This window comes from Carcharhinus amblyrhynchos, chromosome 12 (assembly GCF_965287045.1).
Source record: "Carcharhinus amblyrhynchos chromosome 12, sCarAmb.v2.hapA, whole genome shotgun sequence".
In the NCBI taxonomy this organism is placed as follows: Eukaryota; Metazoa; Chordata; class Chondrichthyes; order Carcharhiniformes; family Carcharhinidae; genus Carcharhinus; species Carcharhinus amblyrhynchos.
Window position 1 is genome coordinate 79806988 of NC_137335.1, and position 21925 is coordinate 79828912.

Sequence of the window (21925 nt, forward strand, 5' to 3'; positions counted from 1 at the left end):
GAGTTGCAAATCTAGTTAGAGTAACACCTTCCGCTTACACATGCAATTAACACAGCAAATGCTCAACAGCAATTAATAATCCAGAAACTTTCCACAATTATTAATTAATGCTGTTTTAATCGTACACTATTCTGAATGAAGTGTTTCAAGTCAGTATTCTTGCATAAATCTGAAGTTATTGATGGATCCATTCATTTACTTTATATAGTCCCTGCAATTAAAAGGCCACCATCAATCAATTACTGCACTAGCATTTGGAAATTACCAAGAACCAACGCTTCTGTGTTCTGCAGCTGAAGATTATATCATTATATGGGATGTGGAAGCATGTCGAACGAGTAAAGAAGAAGGTACACAGTTTTCTAAGTATTATGCGGTGATTAAAAACTGGTCAGGTTTCTTGATATATCCCATTTCTTGTCTGTTTTACTTAATGAAGTATTTCTGGGTAAGATTAAAGTACCAAGGCTGAACAATTATTCTTTACGTACACAGTGAAAAAGTTGGTGTTATTGTATCATAAAATCCAGATAATGAGAAAAGGGTGGATGGAGGGTGGGTTGATTGTGCGATGTTGCAAAATGGATAATAGTGAATCAGCAGCCTGATTAACATCTCTTATTTTAATCTCCATTATGGTCAATAATTCACAGAAGGTGTATTCACAACATGGCCAAACTGGTTGTTCATCAGGCTGCAAGTCCTTCCGGTTGTGTCACTTGGCAGGTGGTAAAGAGTGGGAGAGTTTCTGGGTGAGTCATACTGCAGAAAGCAATGGCAGACTGCTCCAGTGCTTTGCCAAGCAGAACTGTGGACTAATCCAGTGGAAATCCATGGTTACCAATGCCTCCTTCGCCCATGGTACCTGGAGGAAGAGGAGAACGCAGTATTTCGCTATTGCATGTCTTACATTAACATACAAAGACAAAATGACTTCTTATGTGCAGCAACGTTATGAATAAATGCAGGGGGATTTCCTCTCATTGGTATTTCCAGTGAAATCAAAATCACTTATCTTTTGGTCACATTTGGAACAGAAGAAATCATCTGACGTTAAAATGTTACAACATGCAGCGACTAAATTTAATGATATTAAATATCATCTGCCTTCATTTTGTCCATTCCACCATCTATCAACATCACATTGCAGCTTGCAATGGTTCTCAGAATAATTTACTATAAGAACATAAGAACATAAGAAATAGGAGCAGGAGTAGGCCATCTAGCCCTTCGAGCCTGCCCCGCCATTCAATAAGATCATGGCTGATCTGAAGCCATCCATGTTTCCTATTTAAACATGCCACGTCCTCTCTTCCTAGATCCAAACCGTTGATTTACACAATTGCAAAAGGCGACCAAAACAGAACCATATGGAACAGTGTTATTCATTTCCAATTGCTCCTAGGAAGTTCTCTCAACCTTCATATCCCGTTGCTCCCCTTCATCCCCTGACAGATCCATTCTGCTAACCTGTTCCTTAATTTTTTTGAAGATTGTTTTTCCTGTGTGGCACTTTGTCAGGTACCTCCTGCTCATTGTGTTCAGAAATAAATACTGGTCAGTATGAATAACCTGGCTTTATGTTTGGATATCTTTGGGTGAAATTCTTTCAGTGGTGGGCAAGTGCAGTGAATCTGGCAGGAGGCAAAAAGTCAGAAACATGCTTGCATAAAATCCCATCTCCCAGTGATAGGTGAATGGCAGGTTGCTCTTCCTGCTGGCAGGTGATGCAAGGGCCATTTGCATGAATTTACATTTCATGAAAGCTCATTAAAACAGGGCCATCAGGCCTTTCAGTATTGAGTCACAAATTGCTTTGGGCTGAAACCTGATTGAAGACTGGCACGCACAAGATGACTCTCAGTTCTCCAGAGATTTTGAGGTGAGTGCAACATGCAAAGCCTACCTAACATTGCACTTCTCCTTACATGCTGGACAGCAGCCTGCCGGGCCAGACTGGTTCCTGCCCTCCATCTCCATCACTGTGCTGCTGGACCCATGGACCCTCCTGTACCACCAACTCAGGTCAGTTCTGTGCCTGGGGTTGGAGAGTACAGGGGGTCTCCTTGCCCCTGGTTCCATACATCAGTGTCTATTTGGATAGCACAGTACTGCATGCCCTGTGCAGCCATTGAAGCAAAGGGCCAAAGTTTGACTTGGGTTAGGAGATGAGTTGGGTGGTAGGAATGGGCAGGCAAAGACAAGGCGGGGGGGCAATTGGATTTAGGTCCATAGGGCCTGTTTCTGTGCAGTTCAGTGGTCCAGGAAGCTTTTCTATGATATCCCATTTGAGGTAGGAGGTGAATGGGAGAAAGGCACTTGCATGCGCAGACCTATGAGATAGTGGTGTTGCGAAAGTCTTGTTGAAAGTTTGAGTGTTGATGTGTGTCTCTGGTATGCATGAGATCCATGAAGAGAGTAGCCGTTTGAATATATGATGCCATGCTGAGAATTTAATAATGGATGGAGCTAAGAAAGAACATTCCCTGGCGGGGTGGATCATTATCCGCTTCCTGCACTGGGCGGGCAACAGTTGCACTGACTTTCTGGGCAACAGCCACCCAGGGCAGAGAGGTGAAGCTGGTGTGCTCCTTTGAGCCTATCCTGGGGTACAGCACAGTGGGCCTGCACTCCCCAAATAAGGGTCTCAAGGACCCTGGCACTGATAGCTGATGCTGCCTTCTCCTTGAGGTGTGAGTTTCTTGCCTCTGGGTTCGAAACCTGTTGGAAGGTCTGGTGAAGATTGATGGGCTGGAGAGAATGAAATGTGTGGGCTGGACTGGTGTTTAAATATGGCACCAGACCTTTGAACCTATTGGCTGAGAGCGGGGTAGATGAATCAGCTCGTGGCCCACCAGGAGAATTGAAGAGGAACATGTGTGTGCATAATTAATGAGGTTCCAAACAGTGAATCTAATACAGGATCCTACTATTCTGGTCAGTGGGATGGGCCATCACCAGAGCCACCCGCCACCAGTCTTTGTCTCAAAATAGGGGAATTCTGCCCTTTGAGTGAGTGTGGTTGTAATTTTTAACTTGCTACTTACAGGCTTTGTCCCGAGAGGCACAGTTGTGGGAACTCTGCTGGGAAAGGTGTTATATTTATGCTTCAGTCCAGATGACCAAACACTGGCCGCTTGTGCAGATGACAAAATCTATGTATTAAACTGTAAGGTAAGTTCCAAAACAATATAATAATCCTTCAGCTAATTTTAGAGGTTCATGGTGCTGAATTGTTGGAGTCCATTTTAACTCTTAGAAAGGTCCAGGGTGGGAAGGCTTGTTCACAGACCTGTATTTAAAACCAAGGATGTTTTAAATGCTGGGCCTCATCTGCATGTTGCTGGTCTGCTGCTTCCCTAAAATAAATGGTAAGTGGCAGCTGCCTGCCTGGTGGGAGAAGTAGGTCACAGATTGCTGGTTGCCACCAAACTGGGGGCTTGCCAGCAAGCAGGTAGGTGTTTAGTAGTTGAGGTTGGGCAGGTGAATGGAAAGGTCTTGCAGGAGAGAAGGAATGATTAATGTGCAAAATGGAGAGAAGATGACGTTGAAGAACACTGCATCATCCATCCTTGCTTACTTTGTACTCAATCATCAAACCATAAAATAGTTTTGAAATGAGGCCATATTCTATCACGTCTTTGCAAAACCAACTCAGCTAGTTCCACTCTCCCGCTTTTTCCCTATAACCCTTCAAATTTTTTCTCTTCAGATAATTATTAAATTCTTCTTTGAAATCCACCATCGATCATGCCTCCTCCACACTCTCATGCAGTGCATTCCAGATCCTAACCAAAGTTTTCTTCAGTTTACCTTTGGTTCTTTTACCAAACAACTTAAATCAGTGTCCTCTGATTCTCAATCCTTCCACCAATGGGAACAGTTTCTCCCTATCTACTCTTCTAGATCCCTTGCGATTTTGAAAACCTCTATCAAATCTCCTCCCAACCTTCTCTCTTTGAAGGAGACCACCGGCTTCTTCCAGCCATTTATGTTACTGAAGTCCCTCATCCCTGGAGTCATTCTTATAAATATTTTCTACACCCTTCCTGAAACCTTCACATCCTTCCTAAAGCATGGTGTCAGATTTCCACAACTGAGATCAAATGATTGTATTACCAAGGCTCACCATGACTCCCTTGGATTTGTAATCTGTGCCTCATTCGTAAAACTCAAGATTCCTTGTGCCCTATTATTTGATTTGACTCGATTTATTATTGTCACATGTATTAACATACAGTGAAAAGTATTGTTTCCTGCATGCTATGCAGACAAAGCATACCGTTCATAGAGAAGTGCAGAATGTAATGTTACAGTCATAGCCAGGGTGTAGAGAAAGATCAACTTTATGCAAGGTAAGTCCATTCAAAAGTCTGACAGCAGCAGGGAAGAAGCAGTTCTTGAGTTGGTTGGTATGTGACTTCAAACTTTTGTATTTTTTTCCCGAGGGAAGAAGGTGGAAGAGAGAATGTCCGGGGTGCGTGGTGTCCTTAATTATGCTGGCTACTCTGCTGAGGCAGTGGGAAGTGTAGAGTCAATGGAAAGGAAGCTGATCTGTGTGATGGATTGGGCTACATTTATGACCTTTTGTAGTTCCTTGCAGTCTTGGGTAGAGCAGGAGCCATACCAAGCTGTGATACAACCAGAAAGAATGCTTTCTATGGTCTGCTTTTTCAGCCTGCCCTGCCCTGCTCCTGTACCCCTCTTTGAATTGTATCCTTTTATTTTATGTTGCCTCTCCTCATTATTCTGAACAAAATGTATCACTTCACACTTCTCTCCTCAAAGTCTGCCTATGTCAGTTTTTTTAACCGCGACAAAGTAATAGTGGAAATTTTATCTATTTGCCTTAAGCATAATTAAAGTTAACTTTACCTTTCTAATGTTAACAATCAAGTAACAGACCAATAAAAAGAGAAATTCACACTTGTGTAAAACTGACCTGCTTATAAAGGTGTTTAATACTCTATTAGCAGGAGGAGATTTTGGTTGTCTTAGAAGGTCACCTTGGTGTGGTAACAGCTGCAGAATTTTACCCTTGGCAAGTGAATATACTTGTATCAATTTCTGAAGATCGGACTTTTAAGGTATGGAGGTTGCAATTTTTAAAATTTTTTGTAACTTTGTTACTTTGGTTCTAAAATATTATCTCTAAGCACAATCCTTACAATCCTGATGACATAGGAGCAGAATTAGGCCATTTGGCCCATCGAGTCTGCTCCGCCATTCAATCGTGGCTGATATGATTCTCATTCCCATTCTTCTGCCTTCTTCTCATAACCCTTGATCCACTTATTGATCAAGAACCTATCTATCTCTGTCTTGAAGACACTCAGTGAGCTGCCCTCCACAGCCCACTGTGGCAATGAGTTCGACAGATTCACCACTCTCTGTCTCAAGTAGTTCCTCCTCAACTCAGTTTTAAAGGAACTCCTCTTCACTCTGTGACCTTGGGTTCTAGCCTCTCCCACTAGTGGAAACATCCTCCCGACATCCACTCTATCTAGGCTTCTCGGTATTCTTTAAGTTTCAATTAGATGCCACCTTATCCTTCTAAACTCTGTTGAGTATATTCGCGTAATTCGTGAGGCTGAGAGAGACATTGATAGGAGTTTTAAGGAAATAGTCACTCCTAGTAATCAGTCTTGGGTCAATGTCAAGAGGAGGGGAAAGAAGCATGTGGGAGGAGAATCCCCTGGGGCTGTTCCCCTCCAAAATAGGTTTTCGGTCCTGGAGGCTACAGTTGAGGAAGCATCAACTGGGGATAGCCAGAGGGAGCAGGACTCTGGGGGTGAGCCTATTGTAAAAGCTCAGGTGTCTAGGGGATGCAAGAGATTGGGCCTCGTGATTGGGGACTCTACAGTTAAAGGGACGGATAGGAGAGTTGGTAGTAAGGGTAGGGATTCAGGGCTGGTGTGTTGCCTACCAGGGGCTGGGGTCCGGGATGTGTCAGAGAGGATATTCAAGACTCTTAGGGGAGAGGGTGATCAACCCCAAGTTATAATTCATGTGGGGACACATGACATAGGGAGGCTAAGGGAAGGGGATATTAAGCAGAGTTTCATGGAGTTGGGATGGAAACTAAAGGCCAAGTCAAACAGAGTGGTTATCTCTGGACTCTTGCCTGTGCCACGGGATAGTTTAGAGAGGAATAGGGAGAGGGAAAGTTTGAACTTGTGGCTGAGGGGATGGTGCAGGAGGGAGGGGTTTAATTACTTGAGCAATTGGGGCTCATTCTGGGGAAGATGGGATCTCTATAAGAGTGATGGTATACATCTGAACCAGAGGGGAACAAATATCCTGGGGGGTAAATTTGTGAAGGCTATGCGGAGTGGTTTAAACTGATTCAGAGGGGGGGTGGGATCCTGGGTAGAGGGGGTGAAAGTGAGGGGGGCATAGAAGAGGATGGCATTGCACGGCATTGTGAGGGTGGGGCGGAGCGAGGTTTGAAATGTATATACTTTAACGCGAGGAGTATTCGCAATAAGGTGGATGAACTTGCAGCGTGGACCAGTACCTGGGACTTTGATGTTGTGGCCATTTCAGAGACGTGGATAGAGCAGGGTCAGGAATGGATGTTGCAGGTGCCAGGGTACAAGTGCTTTAGTCGGAGTAGAGAAGGAGGTAGAAGGGGGGGTGGAGTAGCATTATTGGTCAAGGACTATATCATAGTGTCAGAGAGGAAGTTTAATGAGGATTTGTCTGTTGAGGTAGTATGGGCAGAAATTAGAAATAGGAGAGGAGAGGTCACCCTGTTGGGAGTCTTTTATAGACCTCCAAAAAGTTCTAGAGAGGTTGAGGAAAGGATTGCAGAGACGATCCTGGTTAGGAGTGAAAGTAATAGGGTAATTGTTATGGGGGATTTTAACTTTACTAACATTGATTGGAATAGCTATAGCTCTAGCTCGTTAGTGGGGTCAGTTTTTGTTCAAAGTGTGCAGGAAGGTTTTTTAACTCAATATGTAGATAGGCCAACTAGAGGTGAGGCTATATTGGACTTGGTGCTGGGAAATGAGCCAGACCAGGTGCTAGACTTGGAAGTTGGTGTGCTTTTTGGTGATAGTGACCACAATTCGGTTACGTTCACCTTAGTGATGGAAAGGGATAGGCATGAACCTCGGGTCAGTAGTTTTAGCTGGGGGAAGGGTAACTATGAGGCCATTAGGAGAGAATTAGGAAGCATTGGTTGGACTAGGAGATTACAGGGACTAGGAACGTCTGAAATGTGGAGTTTGTTCAAGGAGCAGCTACTGTGGGTCTGTGATAGGTATGTCCCTGTCAGGCAAGGAGGAATTGGTAGGGCTAGGGAACCGTGGTGCACGAAAAAAGTTGATTTGTTGGTTAGGAAGAAGAAGGAGGCTTATGTTCGGATGAGGCTTGAGGGCTCGGGTAGTGCAGTAGAAAGCTTTAGATTGGCTAGGAGGGAGTTGAAGAGGGAGTTAAGAAGGGCTAGAAGAGGGCATGAGATAACTTTGGCTGATAGGATTAAGGAGAATCCTAAGGCGTTCTATAGGTATGTCAAGAATAGAAGGTTGGTCAGGGCAAGATTAGGGCCAGTTACAGACAGTAGGGGGAAGTTGTGTGTGGAACCGGAAGAGATTGGAGAGGCATTGAACCATTATTTCTCTTCGGTGTTCACACAGGACGATATGAATGTAGCTGAGGAGGTCACTGGGGTGAAGGGGTGTAAAATAGAAAGTATTGTAGTTGATACAGAGGATGTGTTGGATATTCTAGAAGGGTTGAAAATAGATAAGTCCCCTGGTCCTGACGGGATTTACCCTAGGATTCTATGGGAGGCAAGAGAGGTGATTGCAGAGCCACTGGCTCTGATCTTCAGGTCGTCGTTGGTCTCTGGTATAGTACCGGATGATTGGAGGACAGCGAATGTTGTCCCATTGTTTAAGAAGGGGAGCAGAGACTTCCCTGGGAATTATAGACCAGTGAGTCTTACTTCTGTAGTGGGCAAGGTTTTAGAAAGAATTATTAGGGATAGGATTTATAGTTATTTGGAGAGTAATGAATTGATTAGAGATAGTCAGCATGGTTTTGTAGCGGGAAGGTCGTGCCTTACTAACCTTATTGAGTTCTTTGAGAAGGTGACCAAAGAGGTGGATAGGGGTAAGGCAGTAGATGTGGTATATATGGATTTTAGTAAGGCGTTTGATAAGGTTCACCATGGTATGCTTCTGCAGAAAATGCAGATGTATGGGATTGGTGGTAATTTAGGTACTTGGATCAGGAATTGGTTAGCAGATAGGAGACAGAGGGTGGTGGTTGATGGTAATTATTCATCATGGAGTTCGGTTACGAGTGGTGTGCCTCAGGGATCTGTTTTGGGGCCACTGCTGTTCGTAATCTTTATTAATGATCTGGATGAGGGTATAGTTGGGTGGATTAGTAAGTTTGCTGATGACACCAAAGTCGGAGGTGTGGTAGATTGTGAGGAAGGGTGTCGAAGTTTGCAGGGTGACTTGGACAGGTTGCAGAGCTGGGCCGCGAGGTGGCGGATGGAGTTTAATGCGGAGAAGTGTGAGGTAATCCATTTCGGTAGGAATAACAGATGTGTTGAGTATAGGGCTAACGGGAGGACTTTGAATAGAGTGGAGGAGCAGAGGGATCTAGGTGTATGTGTACATAGATCCCTGAAAGTTGGGAATCAAGTAGATGAGGTTGTTAAGAAGGCATACGGTGTCTTGGCGTTTATTGGTAGGGGGATTGAATTTAGGAGTCGCAGCGTCATGTTGCAACTGTACACAACTCTGGTGCGGCCGCACTTGGAGTACTGTGTGCAGTTCTGGTCCCCACATTACAGGAAGGATGTGGAGGCTTTGGAGAGGGTGCAGAGGAGGTTTACCAGGATGTTGCCTGGTATGCAGGGGAGGTCCTATGAGGAGAGACTGAGGGATTTGGGGTTGTTTTCACTGGAAAGAAGGCGGCTAAGAGGGGATCTTATAGAAACATATAAGATGATTAGAGGTTTAGATAGGGTGGATGGTGATAGCCTGTTTCCTCGGATGGAGAAATCTAGCACGAGGGGGCATAGCTTTAAATTAAGGGGGGGTAGTTATAGGACGGATGTCAGGGGCAGGTTCTTTACCCAGAGGGTGGTGAGGGACTGGAATGCCCTGCCTGCTGCAGTTGTAAATGCGCCTAGTTTGGGGGCGTTTAAGAGATTGGTGGATAGGTTTATGGACGAAAAAGGAGTGGTTTAGATTAGTGGGTCAATGTTTTTTTTTTAAAAATAAGACTGGTCGGCGCAACATTGTGGGCCGAAGGGCCTGTTCCGCGCTGTAATGTTCTATGTTCTATGTTCTATGTTCTATAGCCCCAGACTCCTTAACTGCTCCACATATGACAAACCCTTCATTCCTGAATTCATTCTAGTGAACCTCCTCTGGACCCTCTCCAAGGCCAGCACATTCTTCCTTAGGTATGGGGCCCAAAACTGCTCACTGTACTCCAAATGGAGTCTGACCGGAGCCTTATTGTTATTGTTATTGTGTTAGGTGCAGACTCGATGGGCCGAAGGGCCTCTTTCTGCACTGTGTCGGGTTCTATGATCTTATATAACCTCAACAGTACATCCCTGCTCTTCTATTCTATGAATCAGTTTTCTTCCCAAACCAACGATTGGCCATTTGTCCAGCAGCCAATTGTCGCAATAATAACTGTTTTGTTGTACATTTTTCAGCTTCTAAGAGTGAACCAGACTCTTCACAGATCGACCTCTACACCTCTGCCTTTTCTTTTATTATTTCTACCATTTTATAACTAAATATAAACCAGAACTCACATCTTGCCAATTGTCTCCTTAATTGCTCCTGTTTACTTGAATTACACGTTGTTTCCCACTTTTTCATTTATTTCCTATTACCAGTTAAATTATGCTATAACCTCTGCTTCATTAGCCTCTTCTGCTTCCTTTTGTGGGGCAATCTAGAATAAGAGATCATAGTTTTAGGATAAGGGGCAGCAGATTTAAAACAAAGATTAGGAGAAATTACTTTTCTCAAAGGGTGGTGAATCTGTTGAATTTACTACCCCAAAGTATGGTGGATGCCGGGACATTGAGTAAATTTAAGAGGGAAATAGGCAGATTTTTAATTAGTAATGGGCCAAAGGGTTAAGGAGAATGAACAAGAAAGTGGAGTTGAGGCTGAATTGAGATCAGCCACGATTGCATTGATGGCGGAGCAGGTCTGAGAGGCTGAATTGTCTACTCCTGCTCCTAGTTTTTATGTTATATTCTTAAGTCAGGACCATGACCAGGATTTTGCATGCCTGCTAGCCCCAATCTGGAATCCTGATGGCCTGTTGAATTGGTGAGAGGACAAAATCAGAATTCCTGCTGGGTGTCAATCCTATTCCCAGTCTCCTGGCCCTCTAGGCACCAAAATATCAGGTTCTCAGCCAGAGAGGGCGATAACCCGATGTCAATTGTTTAAAATAGATTTAAATGCCATTAGCAGGTTAAAAACCTTATTCGGCACCCTTCCGAGATGCACCAACCGCCCCCCCCACTGACAGAAGTTCTGCAGGTGCCAAATAGTACAGGCCCTGACAGGCACCGTGGACTCTAAGAAGGGTTGGGGGGGAGGGAGAGTTTGGAATGGGCCAAGGAGGTAAGTACAGCCTTCAAGGGTGCCAGGCTACGGTTGGATGGGTGTTGTTCGAGCAACCTGGGGGGGGGGGTGGTTAGAGGGAGGTTGGGGGAAGGGCTTGACCTCGGGGGTCTCACTTGCGATGATGGTCTTATGGCTGGTCTTGTTGCCCTGGAACACCTGGTGATCACACTCAGGATGGTGGTTTCAGACACCATTTTGTTAAAGATCTTCATTATTATCTGTGTTCTGTAAAACCTTTGAAACGCCCTGGTCACATTAAAATCTACAGCCCCTCAACACCTGGAAGCCTTCACAATCACAGCAGCACTCCATTCTACAGAAGGGATTGCCCTGAGTTCATTTCAGAAGTCTTGTGACCAGACACCCTTGAATGACTGATTGACATGAGATGTCAGTTTCACTAGGGAAAATTCCCTTGCTTTCTTACGGAAGCCACCCTGTGACCAGACCATTTTTAAGTACTGTGATTGACAGGAGATGTCAATTTCACAAGGGGATTTTTCTCTGTAGCTCGAATGAGCCACAGCTGTTATAATGTAACCAATGATGACATTGGATCTGTTATAATGTAACCAATGGTACTATGCAGTGAGGGTCAGCTGACCCAGTAGACAATGTAACCAATGGCAAAATGATGTGGTGGTCAGCTGACGAGCTGACCCAGTACAAATAAGAAGCAGATGGGAATTGCGAGAGCTTGTTTGGCCCAAGGTCTGGCCTCAAACATTGGAGTAATGAAGTTTCTTTATTAAATCTTTTTCTTTGATTTACTTTCTGAAGTTAGTTCTTTTATTGCTTGCAACTGACGTATCTCTTCTGCCAGATGAACAACAGGTGCTGCCTGATCAGTTTGAAAGGGTTTGATTGACAGCTCCAGAGCAGAATAAATAGTTCATTGTTGATAGAATCTGTTCACGTGCCTGTAAGCCTCAAGTACTTTCTCTGTTCACCACATCTGTTCAGTCTGACCCTATTCTCTTAACACTGTTGTTTCTTTTCAAGTCTCTAACCATTTTGAGAACACTAAATGCTTTGAAATAGTTTGTTTACATACAATTTCACCCTTCAGTATCTTTAACCAGCCTCCTGATTGACAAGTTCACATTATTTCACAGTAGGCAGTGGCTTTCTATGTTTTTGTTTCCCATCACAGTCGATTAAATCTGAAGTGCTTTCTCTTTTTTAACCATGCCTTTTTAAAACATGCTTTCTCTTTGATCTCAAGTGCCTACTTGTGTCAGCAGCTGCTGTTTCTAACTGCAGTTTTTTAACAAACAGACTTGTTTTCTGTTCTGAATACCTTGGCTGACTTTTCTTTTCACAGTGAAGCCTGATGTCACTCCCCCACAATGTCCCCTCACACTCTTGCACTGACATCCTGGCATTGACAGTGTCAAGGGATGGGCCTCTGGGGCAGGGTTTAAAGGGGGCATGAAGGACAGAGATCTTAGTGAGCCCATATTGGAGCGTCTCTCTTGTAAGGATGGTGAGTTGGGGGTGAGGCCTTTGACTATTGCGAGGGGAAGGTGCTTTGGGTCACTTTCATGTCCGTGTGATATGGGTGCGCTGACAGTTACATTTATAGGTGGGAGGGCGTAGCTGAAGGGTTGGGGGTTCTCCCTTGGTCCACAGGGTGTTGCCATTTCTGTGGGAGGAGGGGAGGAGTAGGGGGTTGCCACTTAACTCTGAGACCGGGATGCCATTTTAAAGATGGCCTCCAATCTCTGAGAAGCCGAGCTTGCCTGTTGGGGATCTTTAATCCCACAAGGGTGGTTGAATCCCACCTGACAAATTCTGCCAACTATCAGGAAACACTTCTGTTTTCCCACTGGCGGCTACAGTTAGTTTTCATTCCGGAGAATTGTGGCCCATGTCTATGTATGTGGCTACACACAGCAGCAAAAACAATTGTTCCCTCATAGTTTGTGTGTGTAATAAATTGATATACAAAAGCAAGGTCCCCAGATTGACCTTCAGACAGCTGCCAGCACTCCATCGCCCACTTGTGACACTCTGGACCACCTGGCCTAATTGTGAGCCTTGGCATTGGCTGAAATTAATTAGCCCTTGACAGGTGACTATCATACTTGACTTACAGGTGCCTAAATTAGGATGACGAGGTTTGAGGACAAAAGTAGTTTTGTTCTAAGGCCTTGCCATTCTGGCGCCCTGCTTGAATTGCACAGGGTTTGGAGCATGAATGCATTAGGAATAATGGTGTAGAATCTGTACGTCTTGTGGCGCAGTGGCAGTGTCCCAGAAACTCCAGGTTCAAGTCCATACTTCAAGATTTGATGGTCGCAGAAGGAGCATTTCTGTTGTGGCAGAACAGGTTGATTCTCAACCAATAATTCCTTCCAGTACTCCTGATGGCAGGTGGTAAAGAGAAGGAGTGTTTTCTGTACAGGTATATAGCAGAAGGCAACAATAAACCACTACAACACTTTGCCAAATGTAACCATGGACTAATTCAATGGACAGTCATAGTCACCAATGCCCTCTTGGGGCCTGGAACTTAAAAGATGAGGTGCATAATCAAAGACCTTTGGAAGTTTCTAATAAGACACATATCATTTAAAAAACTCCTTGACTTTGAAATTTATAATACATTGACGACATGACAAACTTTATTCTGTAGCAATGAATTTCTCTTTTTTTTTAATATAAGGTTTGGGATCTCACCAGTAATGCATTGCTGTGTCAGTCAGCAGTTTTATCAGGTAAGTTTGCATGAGTCATAATAAATCTCCCATTAGTGAAAGTGTTGTAATCATTTTTAAGCTGTATGTCTGATGATAGAAATCCTGACATAAACTCTATATTTCATTTTTATTTAGGTTCCCCTCTGTTAAGCTTATGCATGGACAACAGAGTGAATCAGTTTATCACTGGATCTGCTAATGGACAGGTAGAGCAGGAGTTAAAAAAGTTAAAGTGTCATGAGTAGGCTTACATTAACACTGCAATGAAGTTATCGTGAAAATCCCCTAGTCACCACACTCCGGCGCTTGTTCGGGTACACTGAGGGAGTATTTAGCATGGCCAATGCACCTAACCAGCACGTTTTTCGGACTGTGGGAGGAAACTGGAGCGCCCAACGGAAACCAACGCAGACATGGGGAGAGCATGCAAACTCCACACAGACAGTGACCCAAGTTGGGAATCAAACCTGGGTCTCTGTAGCTGTGAGGCAGCAGTGCTAACCACTGTACCACCGTGCCGCCCCATATCTTTGTGCAAAATTCCTAAATGATTGGAGAAAAGATAGCAAAAGATTTTCAGCTTTGAGCTGGTGGAGTGATGTTATTTCAATTAAGAAAAGGTTCTGCTATCAGATGCATTTGTATGTGCACTAGGCCTCATCAAATTAGTTTTTGATCTTTAATTTCACCTGGAACTTTGTTGCATTCCTCTATTTATCTGCCTATTTATGTCTATCCAATAATCCTATTTGCTCCTGTTACATTGCGTGTCATGATGGCACAGTGGTTAGCATTGTTGCCTCACAGTGCTAGGGACCCAGATTCAATTCCAACCTCGGGCCACTGTCTGTGTGGAGTTTGCACATTCTCCCTGTGTCTGCATGGGTTTCCTCCAGGTGCTCTGGTTTCCTCCCACAGTGTGAAAGATGTGTGGGTTATGTTGATTAGCCATACTGAATTGGCCTTAACGTCAAGGGGGTTAGCAGGGTAACTGAGGGTTATGGGAAAAGGGCCTGGGTAGGACTGTGGTCAGTATAGACTCGATGGGTCAATTGGCCTCCTTCTGTACTGTAGGGATTCTATAATTTTATGATTTCAAATATCGCACCTAGGCACCACACCTTATATGTCAAGTACATATTATTTTTGTTACTAATTCAGCTCAAATTTCATATTTAAACTGCAACAAATCTCAATGGAACAGGTAGGGAGTGTGCCAATCAAAGAGAGGCAAGGTATTTAAATAAATTCCCAATGAAAAGCTATAGGAATGCATGAAAATAATCAATCGTCAGAACATGTCAATGGACTTGACCCAGAAACCAACTTGGATTCTGACTATACCAGAAAATGTATAACTGGAAGACAAATCATGACATTATAATTTCATGAATACACAATGGGCGGGATTTTACCACCTTGCCATCCCCATTAGTCACCATGGCGAACTGGGAAAATAGTGTGCAATGCTAAAAATCCAATTTGCCCTGGTGCGATATGCTTTGCTATCTTCCCTGGTGCCTTTTTAATGGTGCGAACCACTTCATGCCCAAAATGATCGCGAAGCTTATTAACATGAATTTGACTAGATTTCAGTATCATTAATGAGTTTGGAATACAGTCGTTCCCCCCCAACCTCCCGAATGCTTCCCATCTCTCCAGCAAGACGTCATGCTGGCGCCAATTAGTACTGCACCTTAAAAGTGTGGTCTGATGCAGCAGTAGTGATGGGGAGCTTGGAGGTGAGCTGCTGAGCACCAACCTCGGGGTTGGGGGAGTGGTCTCAGCCATTTTCATGGGGTAGAGGGCTTTCCTGGATGTAAGGGCTTGGAGGGAACGCGTGCTGGTGTGAGGGTCCCCAGGTCAAGGATCGCGCAATGAAAATTTGATGTTTCATCATGAAATTATTTAATCTTTCCATTTTGTAAATTGTACTAAATGTCACACTGTTTGGTTACAGTGTTTTTCCCTTAAAGATTTTTTAAAGTGATGGTTATCTCTCGTAATTTTTCCAGTCAGTTGATTTATGAACAATATACGGGGCAGACACTTATTTGTGTAATAACTACAGCTAAAGGTTGTCAATCTGTTCATTTCTGTTCATAATTTATGTTTTGTTAATTAATCTTAAATTGCTTCATGCAGTTAGACGTTTTTACTTTATTGGATAACCAGCAGTGTCGTCGTGTGCTGCACATTGATCTGCAGAAAGAACAGCAGAAATACTACAGCAAAATCCAGCAGAAAGTCAGATTATCGGAGAATTCAGGTACTGAACTAGATTCAATTATTTTAACCTCACTCATTTCAGTATTATTGCTTTATTTCATATCTTTATGGAGGGCCTGGTTAGCTCAGTTGGCTAGACAGCTACTGAGTGATTCAGAATAATGCCAACAGTATAGGGTTCGATTACCATTCCAGCTGTGTTAGACATGGGGCCTGCCCCTTCGCCCTTCCCTGTAGTGAAATCATTGTATAAGATAAGGTTCAGTGACCCTGGAATAATCGTGAATGCTAGCTGAACAAGAAGAATACCTTTGTCAGTGATCTGAGCTGTGTCACAAGCACAGTAACTAAACCTGCAAATGCTACTGAAATAGTGAGGGTGTTATGCCACAGAATAATTTGCATGTATTTGGATATTGTGCAGAAAGGTGGCAGATTAAATTCATTGAAGACAAGTGCTTCATTTGTGGACAATATAAGATCTCCATTCTGGCACCTATTACTTAAATGAGTCACTTAAATAATCTGCACAGAAAATAATCGGGTTAGAGGGTTTTTGATTGTTCTGGTAACTTCAAGTTATTGTCAATACTCAGGGGTAGTGAAAAAAGAAAATAATAAATGATGTCCTGTGTGACTGCAACTGGTTAATTATCCCTCATTGACCTCTCTGGGTTCTTTGACATGATTCAACACACTATCATTTGCCAACACTTTTTTGTATTGTCCAGCTCAGTGGAGCTACCATCATCTAGTTCCACTTTGTGTTATCTGATTGTATCCAGACATCTCCAACAGTGACTTAACGACCTGTACGATTATCCCTGCAGTCTCCACAGATCTATTTTTGGTTTCCTCATCCATGTGTATCCCCTTGATGGCATCATCCAAAAAGCCACAGATATTCCCAGCTCTACCCATCCGTCACCTCTGTCGTCCTCTCCTCAGCCTCTTGCAAGGCTATTTGTCAGCCATCCAATCCTCAACTGAGTTTCCAAGCCACATTTCTGGTCCAGTTGCCACAACTGTTATCTATACTTTTGTCACCTCTAGACTTCACCATTCCAATATGTTCTCCCATCCTTGACCTTCCACAACTGAAGCTCATTGGAAACTCTGGTGCCAATATTCTGCTGCAGGTCCCCTTCATCTATTACACCAGTCTACCTAGTACCCCAACATTACAAATTTACAATTCTCATCCTCATTTTTAAATCCCTTTAGGCCTTTTCCTGTCCCCATCTTAGTAGCTTCCTTGATTCTTATAACAGCTCCTGAAGTCTCTATTCCACTGACTTGTGCATCTTTCTTTGATTGCTCTACCATTATTGGCTACGCTTGCGGTTGATCAGCCACATATTCTGGATTTCACTCCCTTTAATCTACTGCCTTTCAACCTCCATCTCTTTCTTTAAGACCCACCTCTTGACTTGATTTTTGGGAACCCCTCCTAATAATTCCAAGACAGGCTGTGTCCATTTTTTTGAATATGTCTCTGTTATCCAACTTTTATAATTCACATTTTATGCCTTTTGTTGATGTATTGTTAATCATTTTTCTGTTTACAGATGTTAACTGTAGAAACAGTCTGGGTAATTGTAAGAATCTGCACTATTCTTCACCCTATCTCAATGGGAATGATTTGGAAGGTGGATCACTTGCATGCTTTGAGCTTCCAATCCTCAGAATGTCTCATTGTGGATATTTATTAAGTAGTTTACTGAAAAAGGATTCAAGGTATGTATTTTTTATTTTCTCATTAAAATTGCAAATGGATGCAGGTTTGAAGAAGAAAGTATTGCCTTAATACCTTTACACTTCACCCTTATCCATACTCACAGACCAATGAAGGGAGGCCTTTTTGCAATGCCAACTTAAGACAGGGCAGTGAGTCAGTGGCAAAATGAGATTGGGGAACAAGTGAGAATGTGTGGAGCGTGGCAGATAAGAGAAGTTTTTCACAGAGTGGAAATTTAGGAATTTATGAAAAAGAGGTTAGTGAAAGATAAGGTTGTGAGTCTTGGGATAAAAGTCCAAGTGGGAAAGTTACTTGGAGATGGATTTGGACTTTTGGTTGCCTCTTTGTCTATTTTTTGATGGGTTATCAATCTGCAACTGTTGTGACAGCTGGAAGGTAACTAATATCTGATTAATTGTTTTTCTATAAAAGCAACATGAATGAATGAGAAATAAAACTATTTATTTTTATTGATTTATAACTGGTTATTTCATCTTTTAGACACTCAGTCAATCAGGTAACTAGGGCATGAACCTAATCGCAAAGAATCATGGGCAGGATTTTTAAAAAAAGGTTTATTTAATACTGTTATTTTATGCTGCAACTATACAGGATCTTGGTGAGACCACATTTGGAATATTGTGTGCAGTTCTGGTCACCTCACTAAAAGAAGGATGTGGAAGCATTGGAGAGGGTGCTAAGGAGATTTACCAGGGTGCTGGCTGGTTTGGAGGGTAGATCTTAAGTGGAAAGGTTGAGGGAACTGGGGCTTTTTAGAGCAGAGGAGGATGAGAGGCGACTTAATAGAAGTTTATAAGATGATGAGGGGGATAGATAGAGTCGATGTGCAGAGACTATTTCCTTGGGTGGATGTAGCATCCTCGGGGGCATAACTATAAGGTTCATGGTGGGAGATATAGGAGGGATGTCTGAGGTAAATTCTTTACCCAGAGAGTGGTTGGGGCGTGGAATGCACTGCCTGCTGTGATGGTGGAGCCGGACACTAGGAACTTTCATGCGGTTATTGGATAGGCACATGGAGCACATCAGACTGATAGGGAGTGGGATAGCTTGATCTTGGGTTCAGACATAGCTCGGCACAACCTTGAGGGCTGAAGGGCCTCTACTGTGTTATGTTCTGTGTTACCAGTATGCTTATGTTAACACTGCAATGAAGTTACTGTGAAAATCCCCCAGTTGCCACATTCCAGCACACTGAGGGAGAATTTAACATGGGCAATGCACCTAAGCAGCACGTCTTTCACATTTTGAAGTAGTAATGATGGCAAAACCATCAGCTTCTCTGAAATGGATAGCACCTTTCTGAGCTGCAAATGTGCTGTTAAATGAGGAAATGCAAAAGTTGTTGTCAGTGACTGTACACTCTGTGTCTGTGTAGTTGTGATGCCCTGCCAGAAAGGTATCAATTAGAAGCCAATGAGTGAGCAAAGAACTTACATTGTTGCACCATTGGCCTTGCCGAAAGAACTCTTGACAAAGTCATACCTTGTTGATTGGTGTGTACCTGGATTTATAACAGTGTACTGAATTTCTAATTGCTGTTAAACATGTTCACCAGCTCTGAAAGAATAATTTTATATTTGTTGAATGTAAAATGTATTCATACGATAAGAAATTCCACCATTTTAATAATTGTTTTTAGAGTTTGGTATTATATTCTAGCTTCTACCCTAACCTGCTATCATAATCATATGTATATGTTCCCACTATTTAATTAAAAAAATAAAATGAAGAGATTCAATGTTTATTTTTCATTCTGGTTTGCTGCCTGAGAGAATATTTCAGTGTGATTGGCTATCTAAACTATTTGATAACAACACGGCGGCTGCATGCCTGGAGATTCTTCTAACTGTGTGCCAAACTGAAACTGGAAAAGAGCGAATCCACTTCATATAGACTGCGACATCTTTGTGGGCAGTTTTCTTTGTGGTCAGCGGTGAGTCACTTTACCACCGACCACAGAGTATGTCTACTGTCAGACAGTCACCACAATCTCAAAATATTTTGGTACAGGAATGATCACTTCTACATAATCGAGATTATTGTTGGCCACTGGTGCTTTTATCATTAATCAATTCTATGATTTTTGCTGTTATGTTTGGATATGTTTGATTGTTTATGTTATTGTATGCTTTCTCTTTCAGTATTACACCAGAAGGCTGTAGCAGCCTATGGGTAGGGACAATAAATGGCCTATTCAATATTAATCTGGCCACTGGCGAAATCGATGCTACTGTACAATTTGAAGGTAATTCGTACATCATGTTTGCATCTTATTAATGCACATTGTCCATTCAAATCTTAGTCTTTGTGATTCTATCTTAATCATTTAATTCCTGTTGGTTTAGTTAATTTAAAATACTTAACCACTTGCAGTTTTACTGAAATAATTTGTCTTATTTCATATTACATTGTTTGCATAAAGATGCCTAAAAATCTCATATGTTAACCTAAAATATATTTTTTCAGATCATCTTGGGTTAAGCATTCAGACAGCTGGATCTTGTGCAATTGGAAATAGAAGCACTAACAAGGTGAGAGAAAATGATTAAATGCCTCTTCAACAGGAAATGAACAAAATATACTGGCTGGAAGTCTACAACCTCGCCCAGGGCTGGGGTTTCCCGGTCCCGCTGTTGTGAATGGAGATTTGGCTGAGTGTCAAATTCTCCCTTCTCTCTGGCAGGGGGCATGCAACATTGGAGAATTCTGGCCACTATTTTTAAGGTTGTATGTATTCTAACTGCTTCTTAATCCAGCTACATGTGCACAGAATTTCTACTGTATTCCCAATAAAGATAAATAATATGTCGGTGCAGTAATGCTGTTGGTTGGAACTTGGTAAGTGACCCTGTGGAGTGATGGAACCTGATTTTCTCTCAGTGACCCTCTCTCTGACTCCATTATAACAGGAACAACTTGCAGTGATATATCTCTGTTAACATAATTAAAACACCCCAAGCATTCACAGGAGCATAATCATTGACAATAATTGAACAACACTGGGAGATATTAAAACGGATGATCAAATATTTTGTCAAAAGGATAGTTTTTAAGGAGCGTCTTAAAAAAGAAGAGAGAGATGGAGAGGATTGGGGAAGGAATTCCAGTGCTAGGTTCAAGGCAGTTGATGATATGTCCGCCAGTTGTTGCCTGAAAGAGATCAAGGAAACCATTGTTGGGGAAATACAAAATTATTGGGGTGTTGTGTGGCTGAAGAAGATTATAGAGATAGGGAAGGTGGGAGCTAATGGAAAATAAGGGTGAAATTTTAACTGTGAAGTGTTACCAGACTGGGAGCCAATGTAGAACAGTGACAGTGGTTGGTGTTGGGCGATCCAACAGGTGAAAGGTAAAGCCTAGCTTAAAAAAACAGAGGGAGGACTTTAGTAAAAAGTGCCTTGATACACACAGTCTTTGGTTCAGAGGTTTGGGCAGGGTTGATGGGGCAGGGGTGGTTATGGAGTCAGGCCCATCCTGAAACAAAGTGTTGTCGGCCATGGGGATGAGTGACCCGGTGGGGTTGAGGCATGGAGAAGCAGGCCCAAATTCACAAATGTTGTGAGGGCTAGGAAATGCCTATAGCTGCATTGGAGCCTGCCAAGTCAGGAATGTAGGGTGCAGAGTCCTACCCACTTGCGTACTAGTGAAGATTGGGGGTGCCAAGAATGGGGGTGGTGGTGACAAGAATCCTGGAATTGTGTTCCACGCGTCATTTTTGAATGGCCCTTAAGTTGTTTTGACTCCACTAAATCCAAGCTGTGTATTCCTCACAAAAGAAGAGCAATATTTGTAGAATTATGTCAGCTAAAGGTCACATAAAGGCCCAAAAATGTGCAAGAGACTATCATACAAAAAAACAGTAACTGACCTGGTTATGTTGAAAATAAACTTTATAAAGCAGACCAGGAACAGTCCTCCATTCATGGACTACCAAGAGAACAAGTATTGCCTGTTCCGTATGTTAGGAATAAGAGAGGATAATTTCTTATATGACATTTAACAAGACCTGGACAATATCCAGGCTTGGGCTGATATGTGGCAAGTAACATTCAAGCCACCCAAGAGCCAGGCAATAATCACCTCCAACAAGAGACAACTTAACCAACCTTGGCGGTCATTGGCATTACCATCACTGAATCCCCTACAATCAACATCCTAGGGGTTACCATTGACCAGAAACTGAACTGGACTAGCCATATAAATACTATGGTTAGAAGAACAGGTCAGAGGCTGGGAATATAATGGAGAACATAGAACATTACAGCGCAGAACAGGCCCTTCGGCCCACGATGTTGCGCCGACCAATTAAAAAAGCAATGACCCTCTAACCTAAACCAATCCCTTTCCATCCATAAACCTATCCACGGATCTCTTAAACGCCCCCAAACTAGGCACATCTACAACTGCAGCAGGCAGGACATTCCAATCGCTCACCACCCTCTGAGTAAAGAACCTACCTCTGACATCCGTCCTATATCTACCACCCCTTAATTTAAAGCTATGCCCCCTCGTGCTAGCTTTCTCCATCCGAGGAAAAAGGCTATCACCGTCCACCCTATCTAAACCTGTAATCATCTTATATGTTTCAATAAGGTCCCCTCTTA

General features: G+C 42.9%; 1 protein-coding gene across 1 annotated transcript in view; it reads left to right on the forward strand.

The window, feature by feature from the left end:
• The window catches only part of wdr27 (WD repeat domain 27), a 394966-nt gene that overhangs the window by 7836 nt on the left and 365205 nt on the right, over nt 1–21925 (forward strand). Inside the window, exons 3-11 of the mRNA XM_080199853.1 lie at nt 209–350; nt 3050–3174; nt 4974–5087; nt 13297–13348; nt 13466–13536; nt 15476–15599; nt 17128–17296; nt 19463–19566; nt 19788–19852. Coding sequence (XP_080055979.1) covers nt 209–350; nt 3050–3174; nt 4974–5087; nt 13297–13348; nt 13466–13536; nt 15476–15599; nt 17128–17296; nt 19463–19566; nt 19788–19852 — 966 coding nt within the window. The remainder of the gene's footprint in view (nt 1–208; nt 351–3049; nt 3175–4973; nt 5088–13296; nt 13349–13465; nt 13537–15475; nt 15600–17127; nt 17297–19462; nt 19567–19787; nt 19853–21925) is intronic.